Source organism: Solanum verrucosum, unplaced genomic scaffold (assembly GCF_900185275.1).
Source record: "Solanum verrucosum unplaced genomic scaffold, falcon-dt-bn FXZP01000150.1, whole genome shotgun sequence".
Lineage (NCBI taxonomy): Eukaryota > Viridiplantae > Streptophyta > Magnoliopsida > Solanales > Solanaceae > Solanum > Solanum verrucosum.
In genome coordinates, this window is record NW_026020371.1 from 1,957,657 (window position 1) to 1,974,524 (window position 16,868).

Genomic DNA, 16,868 nt, shown 5'->3' on the forward strand with positions numbered 1-16,868 from the left:
ACATTTTCGCAAACATTATTAATACTCTATTTTGCATTATTCTTATGCACTACCAAACGCACCCTGATTTGTTGGACATGTATACACTACTGTGGATCATGGAAAATTTATGATTGTTGTTACAATTTACATAGAATTGGATAATCAATCAGTACGAACAATACCTTACGACACAGCTGCCAAAGGTTTTCATTTGAACACACCCCTCTATTGTAGTGAAGCAGCTTTCTCACATCAAATCTATGCAAGAAATGGTGGGATTAGACCAATTCATAGGGGTGAGCAGCTATGCCAAACCACTTACCATCTTTCATCCCCCAACCAATTGTCCTTTTCCTTTGGTCCTGTTGGCCCTGCTTCACCATAAAGTTCAGTTGGAAATAGCTCAATGAGACTTTCCACTGAAAATCTCATGAAAAAAGGAAGATGCTTGATTATTTTTTCCACTTCTGATCGCCCGTTGTATATGATGGTTGGACCCCATTCTCTCATATACTGCAACCATGGTGGTTCTGCAACAACTCCCTCTCCAAGGTACTCGGCAGCTACAATTTGATATTTGCTGCTAGAGTCCACATAGTATTTGCTACGGGCACAATCATTTCTCAGTCCAAACCCGAGTTTAGAAGAGCCTTGAAGATAGCAGCCAGGATGTGGGAAACTCGCGTGGCCATTTCTTGATGCATATACAATTGGCTTGTTACCCTCAATGAACTCCAACTTGCAGGCATCTACCCATTCACCACCACTATGTTCCGAGAAATACACACTCCAGAGCTCACCAGAAAAGTTGCTGATACGGAGTGTGTAGTGCTCCCAATCACCAACATGCTCTCCTACTTTATTCAAAGTAAAACTCAACAATCCAATCTTGACAGTAGCCGGTCCATTGAAAGGACAGAATATCCACATTGCAATATCTGTGAAGGTTCCTCCTAAAGATGGTTTAACATGAACATAGAGCTCTGCACTCTCAATGTTCCCACATTTGACACTGGTTCTATTTGCATCATCTTTATTTGGCAAATCAAGCCAATATTGACCATCGTTTAACCCTCCTGCAGGCAAGTTTGAGCCTTTTGAGTTGATGACTGTACCATTATTCCTTCCATCTTTGTAAAGGAGAACTCCATTAATGAAGAACCATGGAACTGAGGAAGGCAAATAAATCTCTTCTGGATGGAGATACATTGTTGGTCCATAGTGCTTGATGAGGGCATGTATCTGCTCAAGATTGGGCATTGCGTGTAGAGAAGAGGCGAGATTTTTCAAGCATGCAATATCAAGTTCATCTCCAGAACTGAAGCTTGTACTACCGAAGAACGTCCCAGCAGAAACCCCTGCACAAAGCATGCCCCTCTTGCAGGGTCTAGTTTTCCAGACTTGAAATTGTTTCCTTTGGAAAAAGGAATCTGAACTAAACATCATTTCAGAGGCCTCACAATTTTCCGTCAGGTCAGCTCGGACACATCTAACTTCATCAGGATCAGGTTCATTAGGCTCAACAGAAGCCAAACATCCTATCGATTTATAACCAACCGGTGCATTTGGCATCCAAATATAACCACCTCCATTGTACTGTGAGTCTGAACTCCAAATAAAAGTGTAATTCAGAGGCTTTTGAAGAGCCGGAAGCTTTGAAGCTGAATCTTGGACATCAGATATGTCTTTGGCAGCAAGAACATAGCCAGTTATATGCTCACCATCTGGCTGACAGTAGTGACCAAGGATATGATATCCTTTTGGAATTCCATCTGGCTTATAAAACGAAACACAGTCTGATTTTCCAAACGATGAGCCGCAACCCCAAATTTTCTTAAATTTGGTGATTTGAGCAACTTCAATTTCCCCTAAACATATTCTTCCTGTTCCAAAACCTTTGCCTACAAAACAACATATGTCATTAGCAAACTGAGCTTCTATTCAGTATGCCTCTTTCTTCTCAATTCACATACATCCCACAAACAAGGCAAATACTAAACAAGGCATGACACAACATTCTGAATAAGAAACAGTAACTACAACAAAATAATACGATAAGCGATGTGCGAGGAACAATAAATATTAAATAGAAACAGAAATCGAAATAGCTCTATCAAAGTTATCTAAATTTAGTTAAATTTGAAAGCTCTCAGAAAATCTAACATTTCAAGCCTGCAGATTTGAACAGTGAAACAGTCACAAATCCCATTCCCAGCCAAACAGTTGACCAAGTTCATGAATTTCCAAGAATAGAACACCATATTTGACCAAGTCTTAAACAAAAAGTCAGCAGGAAATTCCAAAAACTAATCTTTTGTCATTCTTCTTCCCAATAAGGATTTTAAGAGGAAAAAACGAAAAAAAATCTGCTCCATGAAGCAGAATTTTTTCTCAGTTAGAAGTAGTAATTTCATTTTGTTGACCCCTTTTGATCATAAATAAGCAGAACATACAGAAGAACACAAGAATTGAGTTCAATTAAAGAAAAAAAAAAGGAATCATATATATTCATTTCTTCTTCAACCAACAACTGATCTTTCATCATATTCAACATGCACTGCAGACAGACACAAAAACAGGGCTTTTATGAAAGAGAACAACAAAAATTGAGAAAAATACAAAAACAAAACAAGAAATTTGAAGAAGACATACCTTGAGGCCATTTAGGAAGGGGTAAAGGCAAAGAAAATTTCTTTGATTCAACAACAGGGTAATGATCACATAAATTGTCCCAACACCAACACTCCCTCCCTAACATATTTTTTTTCCCTCCCTCTTTCCAATTACAACACAAAAAATTGACAAACTTCAAAACCCACAAAAATATTATCAAGAATTTGATCTCAGCTTATCAAGAACACATAAAAAAGATAGATGGGATATGGGGTTGGTCAATAAAGCAGTCAAATGGAAAATCAAATTGTTTGACAAACAAAACAAGAAAGAGAGATTTTTTTTTCTGGTGAAGAGGTCGAGTAAGAAGAGATCAAAGTATATATTTACAAGTTAGGGGCTGCTGGTGCTGCTTTATTATATTATATCAATAATATAAGGAGAAAAAGTAAAGTTGTTCTACTTGACATTGCTTTGTACCTCAAAGGAGGTGGCTGTAGCCAGGTTTGGGTCCATGGGGGATCGGTGGGGGATCAACTTATTTATTTATTTTTAACTTTTATAAAATGTCTTTAGTTCACTTTCTTTGTACTTATCAACAAAAACAAATATTTATACATCAATGTGTACTAGTTCATAAACATGTGTGTTGTACATATATTTTATGTTAATATTTTAAAATAATATAAACAATATTGAAGTATATACGTGGTGAAAATCGTAGGAGAAAAATATCTTTGTGAATTAATGAATGATTTGTATACAATTTGTTTATCGACTCTTTCTTGTAGTTACACTTTAAATTTCGTTGAATTTCAAATTTATTCAACTGTCGTAAATCACACTTGAGATTTTTTAAGAAGAAGCAGAGTAGAAAACTTAAAAAATTAGAGTTTAAAAATGAAAGGAAACTCCTCTTATTTATAGCTAACAAATGATAGTATGAATAGACGTTAATAGTGTCTTATTATAAAAGTCGCACTCCTTCGAAAAAGTCACAATCCTTTGGTAAAATCACAACCCTTCGAAAAGGTCATAAGTTCATATTTTTAAGATAGTATGTCTATAGATATTGGTTATAAATAAATATTTTTTTATATATGAATTTCTAAATGAATGATTTCTTTTGGAAAAAGGAAAAATATACCCCTGAACTATCGTAAATGGTATGCATATACCTTCCGTCATACTTTTGGGACATTGGTGCCCTTGCCATCCAAAAACTAGAGCATATATACCCTTTATACTAATGGACATACACGTGTCATAATCTTATCCACCGATCCGATATTTATTAAAATCGAATCGACGGATAAGATTGCGCCACGTGTCCCTATTTAGCCTTCCGTTAGAGTGAATGGCATATATGATCTACTTTTTGGATGGGAGGGGCACCAATGTCCCAAAAGTATGACGAATGATATATGCATACCATTTACGATAGTTCTGGGTATATTTGTCATTTTTCCTTTTTTTTTAATTATAGTCTATAGTCTAACTTTATCTTTAATAGCTAAAATCACCACATTACTCCCTTATTTCTCTCCTTCTCCATCCAATCTCATTGACATCATTTAAATTTTGTTGGAAACGCTTTCTTTGACGGTAGTTTGTCTTCGGTGAGCAACATATTTTATATTAGCAGTCATTAAATTTGAATTATAGTGAACATAACTTAGCCATTGAAATCATTTGGCGTTCTATCCGGTGGCTAACACTGACGCCATCAACGATGAATCTAGCAACAAGTCTTGGTGGTGATTCACTGTAGATTCTTATTAGTGAAGAACTCATAGGGGTTGGATGAACTGTATGATATATTTTTTAGATTAATTGGTTGAAGCTACTGGTAGTTTAGCGGTGAAGAGCTCAGCAAAACTTCAAATCAAGAAAAATATTCAATAATCAGAATCAACAGGTACCAATAGTTTTAGAATCTGCATAAAAATGATGCGGTAAAAGTAGTATGAGTAAGTACGAAAATATGAATATTCAGTAGGTATCATAAGTTGATGGAATACAAATTAATTACTATATCATAAGAACTATGTTAAGAATCATCAAGTCAATGCAACAACCAAATAATTTTAAATGTTAAGTATAAGAAACTAACCAAAATCATCTGTTAAGTAAAACTAAAGCACAATAAAGATCAATAATAAGAAATATAAAGCAAAGCAAGAAATCATATGCAGTACTACAAAGCAATAGCCAATAATCCTACCTTTATACGCCCCCTCCAAAGTGGCATGGTTGAAGGTGGGGCTTGTGGAGGGCTCACTAGGCTCATATATCGCTCCATGAACTCATCAATTTATCCTAGATATTATCAATAATCAAATCCATCAAAACTATTTCCTATGACATAAGTGTTCTTCAATCGTTGTTTTCATAGTAATAACCTTGTGATCCATGTGAATCATGAATATGTATGTATCATCACAAAAAAAATGCTTTTAAAACTATTCTAATAGACCATCAACTCTTACAAATATGTTGTAACACAAGAAAAAGGAGTAAAACACAACAAGTACACCTGTCACGTAAAATAATATCTATCATTTATATTCTAAACTAGATTTTACGATAACGCGTTCATTACTCTAAATATCTAGTCCCATCAATATTCAATACGTCCAACTCATAACATGATTTATACCATAACTTATTACCCAAAACAAGTCTAAAGGATCAGTACATAACCTGCCCCGAATGTTGGGCAAATGCATCGTGATGAGCCCTTATCAATAACTTTCCCTCTCAAATCATATTATTAGGCTCCTAAACGATAAAAATCATACACAACGTTATAATATGAATCCACACATACCCATATTGTAATATAAAAGTTTGGGTGAAAAATTAAGTCAAAAAGTCAACTCCAAACCTTTAGGTTTGTTTTTGAAATCACTTTATACCTATAAGGTAAGGAACTCAAATTTGAAATTTCCCCAAAAATTATTTGAGCCCTTCTCAAATTTTGTTACTCATACACGATTAAATAATGAAATAAGTAACAAATCAATGGGGAAACATCAAGTAGAAAGTGAGAATCCTACCCTAGCGAAGAAATATGAAAATAGTTTCTAAAATCTCCCAATATTGAGCTCTCTACCTCCGAAAATTGAAATTAGAAGTCTAAGATCAAAATGAGATTTAATTTTGTTCAGGTACTAGTAACTCTTCACGAACATGAAGCTCTATCACAAATATAGACCTAGTGACCTTACCTAGAATGTTTTCAAAGGTGAGGCCCATACCCAAAACATGAAGCATACAACCAAACCCTTCTCAGTGCATGCGATCCCCCCAAACGACTTCAAAGTCCAAGGAATTTCTATCATGCCCTGAGACAAATTACTTACTAGAGCCCTCTGAAATCAAGGAGACAGATTAGTTGCATTGATTTTAGAGGGAACCTCATTACTTGTGGAATTCCTCTAAATGACGGTACGCTTTGGAGGCATGATTTAAAATACGGGAACACACAAATTAGAAGAAAACTTTTAGAGTTAAACTCTATCGCACAAACTAGAATATGAAAGAATGTTGGTATTTCCTAATATCCTATAGCCTCCCTATTATAGATGTGGTGCGCATCACACCCATAAGAAGGAATCTACTAGACATGACTTCATAGACATCTTAGGACACTTAAACTATGTTCTCTGATATCAAATTTATCACGCACCGAGCTTATATACTGACCGACACCCAGAATCATTTCTCGTCTCAAGCGAATCCTTGACGTAACTTACTGCTAAACTAGAAGACCGGATAATTTATGCGGAAGCTATATAAAAGATGAACATCATAATTATTTAACACAAACATAGATCATCTCAACAACTTTATCTAAAACTCTGAAAAGTCAAAATAATAATAATAATGACTAAATTTGAAAATATCTAAAAACCACGACTCGACTAACTCGTCTACCTTGTCTATGAAGCCTTTAATAACCCGAGGATAGGTGCCAGGACAAGAACCATACTCTACTAGCTAAGTATCGAATAAATTAGTTAAATTAGAACCCTCCAAAAGCAAAGAGGTCTCACCAAATATTGATGGAAAAATATTTTAGTGAAACGTCTGTTGCCGATCCTAAATACCTAAATCTAAATCATTTAAAGATGCAATGCCAAATGACGCTAGTACATGAAATGTAAGGTATGCAAAATAGCTGAATGATACAACTATTAAACTGAACTGAAAAAGTAAGTTTGAAGGTAGACTGTAAAATAATCAACTGAAAAGTAAAGCATGCATGTTTATTTTATCGACCGAGCTTTACAACTAAATATGTATGCATTAGTAGCAAGTACTAAAAATAATGTAATTTACTTTTTTTGGGCAGTTTCTTTAACTGACAATTATCACGTGAGCTTGTGATGATACAATATCTTGCCCACGTTGCAAGAGTCATCCTGCACCTTATTAGGCCAAAGGATGAACTTAACTAATGGATTTGATCTATATGCCCTTAACAGAGGCTTTATGAGGAGTTACCTAAATCAACGACACAATCCTATCATACACTGGCAATACAATTATAGGGATTGGATTATGTAACCCTTACCTAATTCATTGCTCAATACTACTCCCAAAATAATAATGCTCAACAACTATATGATGTCCCATTTATGGAAAGTCTCACTTTAGGGAAAAATTGATAATCTATATCTTGAGTTAATACTAAAAAATGTTTCTTTATAATTTTACTGCACTTCCTTTAAAAGACTATGATTTTATGAAAAACCGATTGTACCTTCTCGAGACTAAGATATGCTTTCTTTAAAGCTAACTATGCTTTTGTTTTTGAAAATAATGCACTTGAAGCAATTCATGCTTTCTTGAAACTCTTTATGAAAATAATGCTTTCAGACTTGAAATTCACTTTACTCATGAAAACCATTCATAAGAGATAGTATGTCAAGGTTTTCAGATAACTCTCAGCCAAAAATGATTCATGTGGTATTTAAACATGAACAACAATCAAAGATCATTAATAATATGAAGTAGTGAAATTTTTATAATCAAATCAAGAATCAATAATTGGAATATAGAGAGAATTTTGAATATATTGAACTTTGGGGGTAAATACCCTAGTTTTGATCTTACTAGTTGAAACCATAGATGTAGGGTGTAAGGAAAAACTTAATATCTTAGTGATAGCCTTACATGCCGTAGAAAACAAGAGTTCTTGAAGAAATCTTGATTCAGAAATTTGAAACCTTAGGTTTGTTCTTCTTGACTCTTGCTCTAAGCTTGGGGAGAAAGATACGAGAGTATTTTGAGGTAATACTATGATATAATCTCCAAATAGGTACTAAAATATGGAGGTTTAGGCATAGGGAGAATGAGAAAATACTGAAATAACTCCAATAAAAAGTTGTTGGAACTTTTCACGAGGCCTAACCACGACCCATGATTGGATCTACGGTCATGGATTATATCCGAGAAATTTGAGCCTTTGAAGTTAATTCTACGATCCCTAATCACGACTTGTGGTTTGATATATGAGCGGTAGTTTGAATCCATGAAAATTAGGCATGACAACAAGTTTCAAAACTTCATTCTACGGGCCTAAATTATGTCCCGTAGATGGGTTCGTGAAATCCAGCCAAAAATTCAGTTTAAGAAGTTGATTTCATGAGCTTGAATTATGGGTTGTACTTTGTTTCACGGACCATAAAGTTGACTTGTAAAGGTCAGTTCTGGTATATTGGGAGTGTCTCTAGTAAAACAGTCATACTATTTTACTCCAAATTCATATTAATGTTAACTTAGTGACGTTGGAAAGAAGACTCACATACCTTTAATTTGATAGGCCAGGAGTTAGCTAACTATTTATACTCATAAATATATGATTGTTTGAAGTTGACCCTTGCATTAACTAATGTGAAATACTGAGCCGGTGCAAAGGTTTTGAACTCAACTCAGGCATAACGAAGATGTATGACGACTTGGAAAGCAATACTGGTAGAGTGGTATAAGGAGAGATATTGCGGACTATGTGTACCATTACTTGTGTTTCCATACGGTGAAGGTCGAGTATTTGAGGCCTTTTGGTGAGTTATAGAGATTGCCCATTTTAGGTGAAAATGGGAGCTCATCACCATGGATTTTTTCTTGTGGTTGCCTCAAACATTTTTATAGTTGTGGATAGTATTTGGGTCATCGGGGATTGATTGACCAAGTCAACTCACTTTCTTCCTGTTTAGACTTCTTTTAGCGCCAAGAGGCTAGATCTTGTTTATATTCGGGAGGTAGTTTGTCTCCATGGGGTGCATGTGTCTATTATCTTAGATAGGGGTTCTCGATTCACTTCTATCTTAGAGGACCTTTCAAAAAGAGTACTTGGGAACCCGAGTTAGCACAATATTTCATCTGCAGACCGGCGTGTAGTTAGAACGTACTATTCAAGTTTTGGATGATATGTTGCGGGTCTGTGTATTGGTTTTTAAATGGCAGTGGGACCAATTCTTAGCCTTAGTGGAGTTTGCATATAGCGACAACTGCCCCTCAAGTATTTAAATGGTCTATTTGAGGTCTTATACGGTGCTCTCTGGTTGGTTGGTTTGAGGCTTCACAGCCTAGGGCTTAGGCCGCGTGACACTAACTTGCTTCAGGAGGCTTTGGACATCATTCAATGGTGATATCATGAATTCTTGATGCATGAGTTGTTTTGGGTTGATTTAAAATTCAGATTGTGCCCATTTTGTGGGCACAAGTTCCTTGAACTGAATGGGGCAAATTGATAGAGCCAATTTTGGGATTCCTTGCTCGGGTCTTATAATGCTATTTTTGATTTGTTGTTAGTTCTATCTTTAGTTATTGTGAATTAGGTGTCAAAACATATTTTTTTGATGTCGTGATCATTTATTTGATAGCGTGACAACGATTGATGGTGTTTCAAAAAGGTAGAGCTTTGGTTTAGTCGATTTTGGAGTGTGCGTGATCGCTTTCGAGTTAGGTTACGACTTACTAATCTTACACTTAGCTTGTGTTGGTATTTGCATACTTTCTAACTAGTTTTGATAGGGTTCTTAGCATGATTCATATCGAGTTGATAGAAATCATGTCTTAGCCTTATTTTTGGATAAATTCTGGGAAATTAACCATGTCTACCTTATGTGCATTGTCGTACTATGCCATATTGTGACTGTATGTTTGGTTGTACTGATATTGGTGACTTATTCTTGGCCTTTACCTAGGATTAGGCTAGTGATTGCCGTAGAACTACTATTTGGAGTTGTTATGCCTTAGAAATCCCCCGATGTCGCTTCAAATGATTCTAACTCCCGATGTAACAGACTTGAGTTTGGTAGTATTAATCCTTAGCTAGGTGAAAACTTTGTTCTTATTGGAATTTCATCCATAACTTTCCTATGCTACGGCCCCGACATGTTTAAGTTGTGATCCCAGGCCTAATTAGTTGCATCGAACCTAGTAATGGGTTTTGAGTTGAAGTGGGTCCCTTATGAATTCGATGGAGTTTTCTCTCTATGGTATCTTTCTACTTGGCAATCAACATGTGATTATGGAAGTTCTTCGGAGTGTTTCTAGCCACGATTTGAGGTCCATGTGCATTTCTCTTAGCTCTGGTTCGAGCTTCGTGTACATTTCTGCTAGCCATGGTTTGAGGTCCCTACGCACTTCTATCGGTCTCGGTTTGAGTCCGGACACACTTTTATTAGTCTGGGTTTGAGTCCTGACATTATGGTTCTATTGTATTCTTCAGGGTTCCTTTACCTCAATTCATGTCTGGGGTTGATCGTTTTAGTTCCGGATTATACTCAGTCGTAGCTAGGGGTATCATTAACTCTTCTGTGTACTCATCGGGCTTGTGGGGGGTCTATTTGGGTATTCACCTTTCAATTGTACACGAGTGTACCTTCTGGGCTTATGGGGTTCAAATTAGGTTTTAGATAGTTTCTTTACTTTATCGCTTTGTTCTTTCAGGAAGTGAGATGTATATAGTAAAGCTTTATGTTTTTTTTTCCCGTTTATGTGACCTCTATTTATAGATTATTTCCTCGTTTTTATTTATGTATTTGCTTTTCAAGTTCAGTTGGCCTATGATCCTACTGGGTACCTATTGTTTTGGTACTCATGCTACACTCTGATATGTTTACTTTATGTAGATTCGAGTGCCCGTCACCAGGGGTGATTCCGCACTTCAACGGGGACTTCCGGAGACTGGGGTGAGCTGATAGCATCCTAATTTGACTTGTCTCCTTTTGTTTATAGTTTTTGGCTAGTCTTTTGTATTGGTTATTTTGGAACTTGTACTCGTTTTAGCAACTTTGTACCTTCGTCCACCAGGCAGTGGGATCAAATCTTGTCCTATTGTTTATATTTATGTCATTTCTCATTTCCATTGTTATTCTTCTATTATGTTATTTATCTTTCTGCTATTTTAAGGTTTCTGCCCAATATGCTCTCATTACTTGTCGTTCCGGGATATGGGTCAGCTTACCTACCAATGAGTTTTGGTAGGTGCCATTACGACTCGAGTTTTTGGATCGTGACACTTGCAAAATGTAGACACTCAAATGGACTCTATTTTCGAAAATAACTTTTTGTGTTATAATGTTTCAAGGATCAGATTATATATTTATTTAATTAATTAAATGAGTTTTTTCAATTAGTTAATAACAAAGATATTAATGTAATTTAACTTTCATGTTAAGAAAATCATGCTTTTGATGAGTTAAATTAAGGAAAGGGAAAAAGGAGATCAAAGTATAAAGAGCTTTGTATGCTAGTAGAAATTCAAAGATATCACTATTTATGGTAAAATAATTCATCATTGAATTCTATATTATAAATTGTAACCTATAAACAAACTAATATATACGTATGGGTATTATGTCTAGAGAGACTTTTACTTTTTTTTTTTCATTCCTTCTATTATATGTTGGTACAATTTACGAAATTGTCATCGTTATGAATACTCTAAACCATTTTAACATTGGCAGAAGAATCAGAATTACTCTCAACAAAAATTAAAAATGAATAATTATATGTAAAATCTGTGTAAGTTATCATCATAATGGTTATTATTATTATAAGGAAGGCTCTTATGGCGTTCAAGTTTCTTGTCTTTCTTCTTGTTGGGGCTTTTTGATCCACAAATAAGTTTGAATTCAAAACCATATGCTTTGCCAAAACATGAAAATAATCCTCCTCCATCTGAATCATGTCTTCTTCTTCGCGATTTCTTATTAATCTCAACGTGTTCTTGCACGTGAACTTGATCATCTGAGCCCCATGTCAAGTTTTTTGATCGCATAGATTGGATTTCTTCATCTTTTTCACCTTGTATAGTCCAATTTTCAAATATACAACTTCCATAATCTATTCCTTCACCTGTTTGATATAATCCTTTCTTCATATCCTCTGCTACAATTGATGGTATAGGTTGCACCCCTGAGCAAAATGACACTACTGTTGGTGTACTTCTCATCTTTTGATTTGGAGATAATAAATCTGAATTGCTATTAGACATTAAACGTTTACTACGTAACATTCCCCTATTTTGATTTTTTTTGATATCCTGATCATGAGTATTCTTGGTAGTTTCTTCTTCATATAGCGTGTCATGACCTTTAGAAATAATCGAGGTATTGTCATAACAATTTCTTCTTTCATCTTTTGATGATGAAACTTCGGTTGTACATATTGAGGTGCTTAATTCACTCCCAGAAAAGAGGATTTCTGGAGGGCTAGTGTCAATTAATTGAACACTAACATGAAAGAGCCCTTGTAAATGACCACTTGGACGACGAATATGAAGCGTAGTTGATCTGATGGTTGGATTATTGGATGAAAGAGGAGGGAAAAAACTATTTATCATAAGGTGTGTTGTGCCAATAGGGAGATCGCGTAACCATGCAACATTGTAGATCTCAAACATTACAGAAGCTGATTCTGAATTAAGAAACTTGTCATCCACACGAAAAACCATCTTATAATTCCATGTAGGATTTGTTTTACCTTGATGATCCACCCTAGTTGTTAATCTATGGTCATTATGTATATATGCAACTGCAAAGGTGCGTAACATTTTCGACACGGGAGGAAGGTCTTGGGCAGAAATCACAATGATCTCTAAGATCTTGGAAGGAGGTTGAATGAACATTTTGGCTAGAATTCAACAATCTCCTCGTCGTCACTATATGAATGAAGAAGGAGAATGAGAATGCATAATAATTTAGCAGTCTGACTTTACCTCAAAGCAAAGGGGAATTTACCTTATTTTGTTACTAGTTGAAATTGGCAAGGTAGAGAGACCAATGTTTGTAAGGTTGATGTTATCATGTTTTTTTCTGCCACAAGTTTCTGATAGGTACTAAGTACATGTGTGGTTACATTCATTTTTTTGGGAACAAATATTTAGCTAAAAACTTAATATGATTTGGTGTTATCAAAGTAATGAATGCAAAAATTATAGTGAATTTAACCACTAAGATTAAGTTACTTAATTTGATACTTTGATATAAATCATTAATAAATATTTAGTCAATCTTAACTGTTTTATGAAGCATTTTGGACCACTATAACCAAATGGTGGGCACAGAAGAAGATTCTTGGAACTCAACGTTGTTTGGGAAAAAGGATGGCACAGATGGAGTGTTGGATCATTTTTAATAGTACTATAAATTATCTTATTAAACTATGATCTATTCAATTTGTTTAAACGAATTGGTGTAAAAATTTTATGGGGTATTTTAGCTTTGCTGCCCTATATATATGTAATATTTTCTATAAGATTTCTTTTTACGAATACCCGGTGATAGAAAATTTCACAGCAAAGCACATGCGTTTTTTTCTTGTCACAATTAAAAAATCGAATGTGATGACACCTATCTTATCCCACCTAGAGAGGTTAGCCTTTGTGGAAATAAGAAAAGAAAACAAAGAATTAAGAAACACTACTCAGAATTTATAAATATAAATATACCCTTTCCCAAAACCTGGTGTCACGTGTACAAGTCACTAGAAAATAATATAGATTGAATGAAAGTACAAGTCTGAATGTCTTCAGTTCTATAATAGAATAAAGACATAATGTAAGGTATGTGACATCTGCTAGAGCAACTAGCAACTACCTCGCGTACTCCTAAGTGCAAGCCTCAAACATTGATGCAGGAAGGATCATGATGAAATGGGCCGTAACCTACACAAGTGTAGAAAAGCGAGGGAGTGAGTACATAAACAACAAAGGCACTCAACAAGTATCCCTAACCCTAAAAAAACTGATGATGAACACCCTAACCCTAACACATCATCCCAACCTCCAAAATACTACAACCTACATATAAAAATCATAATTCAATCCATCCTAGCAGATACAATAGTAATAATGGTTGTAGTGCAATAGAAGTAACTGAGCGAATAAGTAACACCATATGATTTCCAACAATGACACTAACGGGGAAGGGAAACTCAGGTAGCACTTACAAGAGAAATCAATCAATGTTAACAATAAATCACTCACAGACAATACAATCAATGAAAATGAAGTGCAATTGCAATGCAAATGTCATAGAGAATATTGCATGTCTGTCCTACCGATACACACTCGTTGCTCAGAGGATAGTCGGGACCCATGCGGTACATATAAGTCCATACACCTACCCCGGCGCAGAGAACATCACTCGAATTCATATCTGCATTCATCCTCGGTGCGGGGCATGTCCCTCGAAGTCACATCCTCTTGTCTTTCTTTTCAGATAACTTCTTCAATTTCTCATAGTGTCATTTCATATAAGAGTTTCATCCCAATTACAAGTATGTAAGATCATATGCATAATGAGAGGATGGCAATTTCACTCAATAAATCAACAACATCACTCATGGGCATCACACGAATAAGGAAATCATAATATCCATCAAAGCCACTCATGGGCATAATATACAGTGATGACTCAAACAAGTGCAATTAACCGACATGGTTGACTCTAGTTTTCGGTTGGGTACTCGTCACATTACCCACACACACATACTCCCACTATTTCCCAATGCTCCCCATTACAGTAACACAACACATAGAGTCTAAAACACTTTGTAAATAAGTCAAAGAGGTCAACTTGTCTTTAAAAAGTAGAAGAATGGGCTGAGTTTCAGCCTTTCCCTTGCACCGATCCATAGAATTCACACAATCTATTCAATTATGATTTAAGAATGAGAAAAGCTGAATAATAACACCCATATTGCTATTTCTTGAAATCGGGTCCAAAACGACCCCAAAAAGTCAAACCCAAAGGCTAAGGAAATTTAATTTTTTATTGGAAAACATGTTACCCAAGAATTTTGAAACTCACATGTAAAATTATATTTAAAAAATGAGTTAGAAATCATCCCCAAACATCCAAAGTGCAAAGACTAATGTCCATGGGTAAACACCCCCCCCCCCCACCATTTTGATGTGAAAATCATAAATTGGAGTTAAAAATTACTTACTCAAAGATTTGTCTTGAAAACTACCTTTGGAATCACCTAGGGTGTGTGTTTGGTATGAAGGAAAAAAATTTCGAAAAATGTATTCCAATTTTCTCATGTTTGGTTGGGTTAAATGTTTTGGAAAATGTTTTCCAAATCATCCCTTCAAAACTTAAGGAAAACATTCTCCAAAACTATCTTCCAACTTTAAATTACAATTTTTTTTGTCCCTACCCTCAAACTAACCCCCCAACCGGGTCCCCTCCCCGCAAAAAATAAATAAATTTAAAGCTTGTTTTTAAAAAATATTTTTAACTTCAATATTTGAACCCCATCCTCTCCCCTACACCCAGCCCCCTACCACCATTCTCCTCCAAAAAAAATAAATTAAAAGTTGTTTTTAAAAGTTATTTCTGATTTCAATTTTTTATTTTTTTACCCCTCCCCCCACCCCGTACCCTCGCCCCCCATCATCCCCCACCCTATTTTAAAAAATATTTAAGTTTCTTTTTTTAAAAATATTTTCTATTTCAAATTTTTATTTTTTCACCCCTACCCTCGACCATCCCCCCACCCAAAAAAAATTTAAGTTTGTTTATAAAAAATATTTTCAACTTCAAAATTTTATTTTTTCAACCGATCATCAACCCCCCCACCCCCTCCCCCCAGCCACCCCCCCCCCCAAAAAAAAAATAATTAAGTTTGTTTTAAAAAAATATTTTCAACTTCAAAATTTTATTTTTTCACCCCTACACTCGAACCCCCCCCCCCCCCCCCCCCCCACCAAAAAAAATTTAAGTTTGTTTTTAAAAAATATTTTCAACTTCAAAATTTCATTTTTTCACCCCTACCCTCGACCCCCCCACTCCACCCACCCACCCCCTACCAGCCCCCCCACCATCAAAAAAAAGATTAAGTTTGCTTTTAAAAAATATTTTCAACTTCAAAATTTCAATTTTTCACCCCTACACTCAACCCCCCCCCCCCCTAAAAAAAAATTTAAGTTTGTTTTTAAAAAATATTTTCAATTTCAGAAATTATTTTCTACTCTAGTAAAAATAAAAGATATTTCACAAAAACATTTTTCATTCATAAATCAAACACAAAATCTTTTCCGAAAAATATTTTCTACTCACCAACCAAACATGAGAAAATAAGTAAAAAATCAACTTGTTTTCGAGGAAAACATTTTCCTTCATACCAAACACACCTCTAAAGTGAGCTCTCAAAGTCAACAAGGGAGAAAAGGGAAGAAATCATGTGTTTGGGAAATAAGATATTTTTTCCAGGTCCTTTCTTCTACGTGAACGCAACCTACCCGAAACGTTCGCAAAGAAGAAACCTGGAGCTGCCCAAAAATGCTCTTCATGAACGTGACACACTGGGCGTGAACATGAAGGCCAATCCAAAGGACTCTTTGAGAACACATTCAAGACCCCGCTAGCCGAAGACTAGACAACCAGACCGTTCATGAATGTGGTCAAGGCCCCATGAATGCGAAGGAGAAAACCAGATAGTAGCAACAACAGAAACATGATCAAGACTAAAAATTCTTCTAATGGACCCTCGAGATTTATTCGAAATCTTGTGCATACAAATAAAATATGTACTCTGACTAAGTTCGACGTTCTAGACTCATTAGAATTATCAGAACATGGATCCGGCACCTCCTTGACCCGGCATCCCTTAAGGCCACCACTTACTAATTTTTCATCAAAAAGACAAAAAATCCCTCGAGTTGTTTTGTGCTTTGTTCGATCTCAGAATGTGCCTAACTTTTATGCAGAAGTTTCTTAAGCTATATAGGACCTATTGGCAGAGTC

At 35.5% G+C, this 16,868-nt stretch overlaps 2 protein-coding genes across 2 annotated transcripts; both read right to left on the reverse strand.

Moving 5' to 3' along the window:
• Window positions 1-285: 285 nt before the first annotated feature.
• Window positions 286-3,089, reverse strand: LOC125838369 (uncharacterized). Its single transcript, XM_049517446.1, has 2 exons — window positions 2,635-3,089; window positions 286-1,883 (listed from the first exon to the last, which is right to left on the reverse strand). The coding sequence occupies exons 1-2, from the start codon at window positions 2,738-2,740 to the stop codon at window positions 301-303; spliced, it is 1,689 nt and encodes a 562-aa protein (XP_049373403.1). The 5' UTR covers window positions 2,741-3,089; the 3' UTR covers window positions 286-300.
• An 8,531-nt stretch (window positions 3,090-11,620) lies between these two features.
• LOC125838400 (uncharacterized) lies at window positions 11,621-12,568 on the reverse strand. Its single transcript, XM_049517465.1, has one exon. It carries the CDS (start codon window positions 12,566-12,568, stop codon window positions 11,621-11,623), a length of 948 nt encoding a protein of 315 aa, XP_049373422.1.
• Window positions 12,569-16,868: the final 4,300 nt, after the last annotated feature.

Bases quoted from the DNA above. Each gene is read 5' to 3' on its own strand.
- LOC125838369 (XM_049517446.1), bottom strand. From the start codon at position 2,740: ATGTTAGGGAGGGAGTGTTGGTGTTGGGACAATTTATGTGATCATTAC. The intron at 1,884-2,634 runs GTATGTCTTCTT...GTTGTTTTGTAG, and splicing joins CCTTCCTAAATGGCCTCAAG to GCAAAGGTTTTGGAACAGGA.
- LOC125838400 (XM_049517465.1), bottom strand. From the start codon at position 12,568: ATGGTTTTTCGTGTGGATGACAAGTTTCTTAATTCAGAATCAGCTTCT.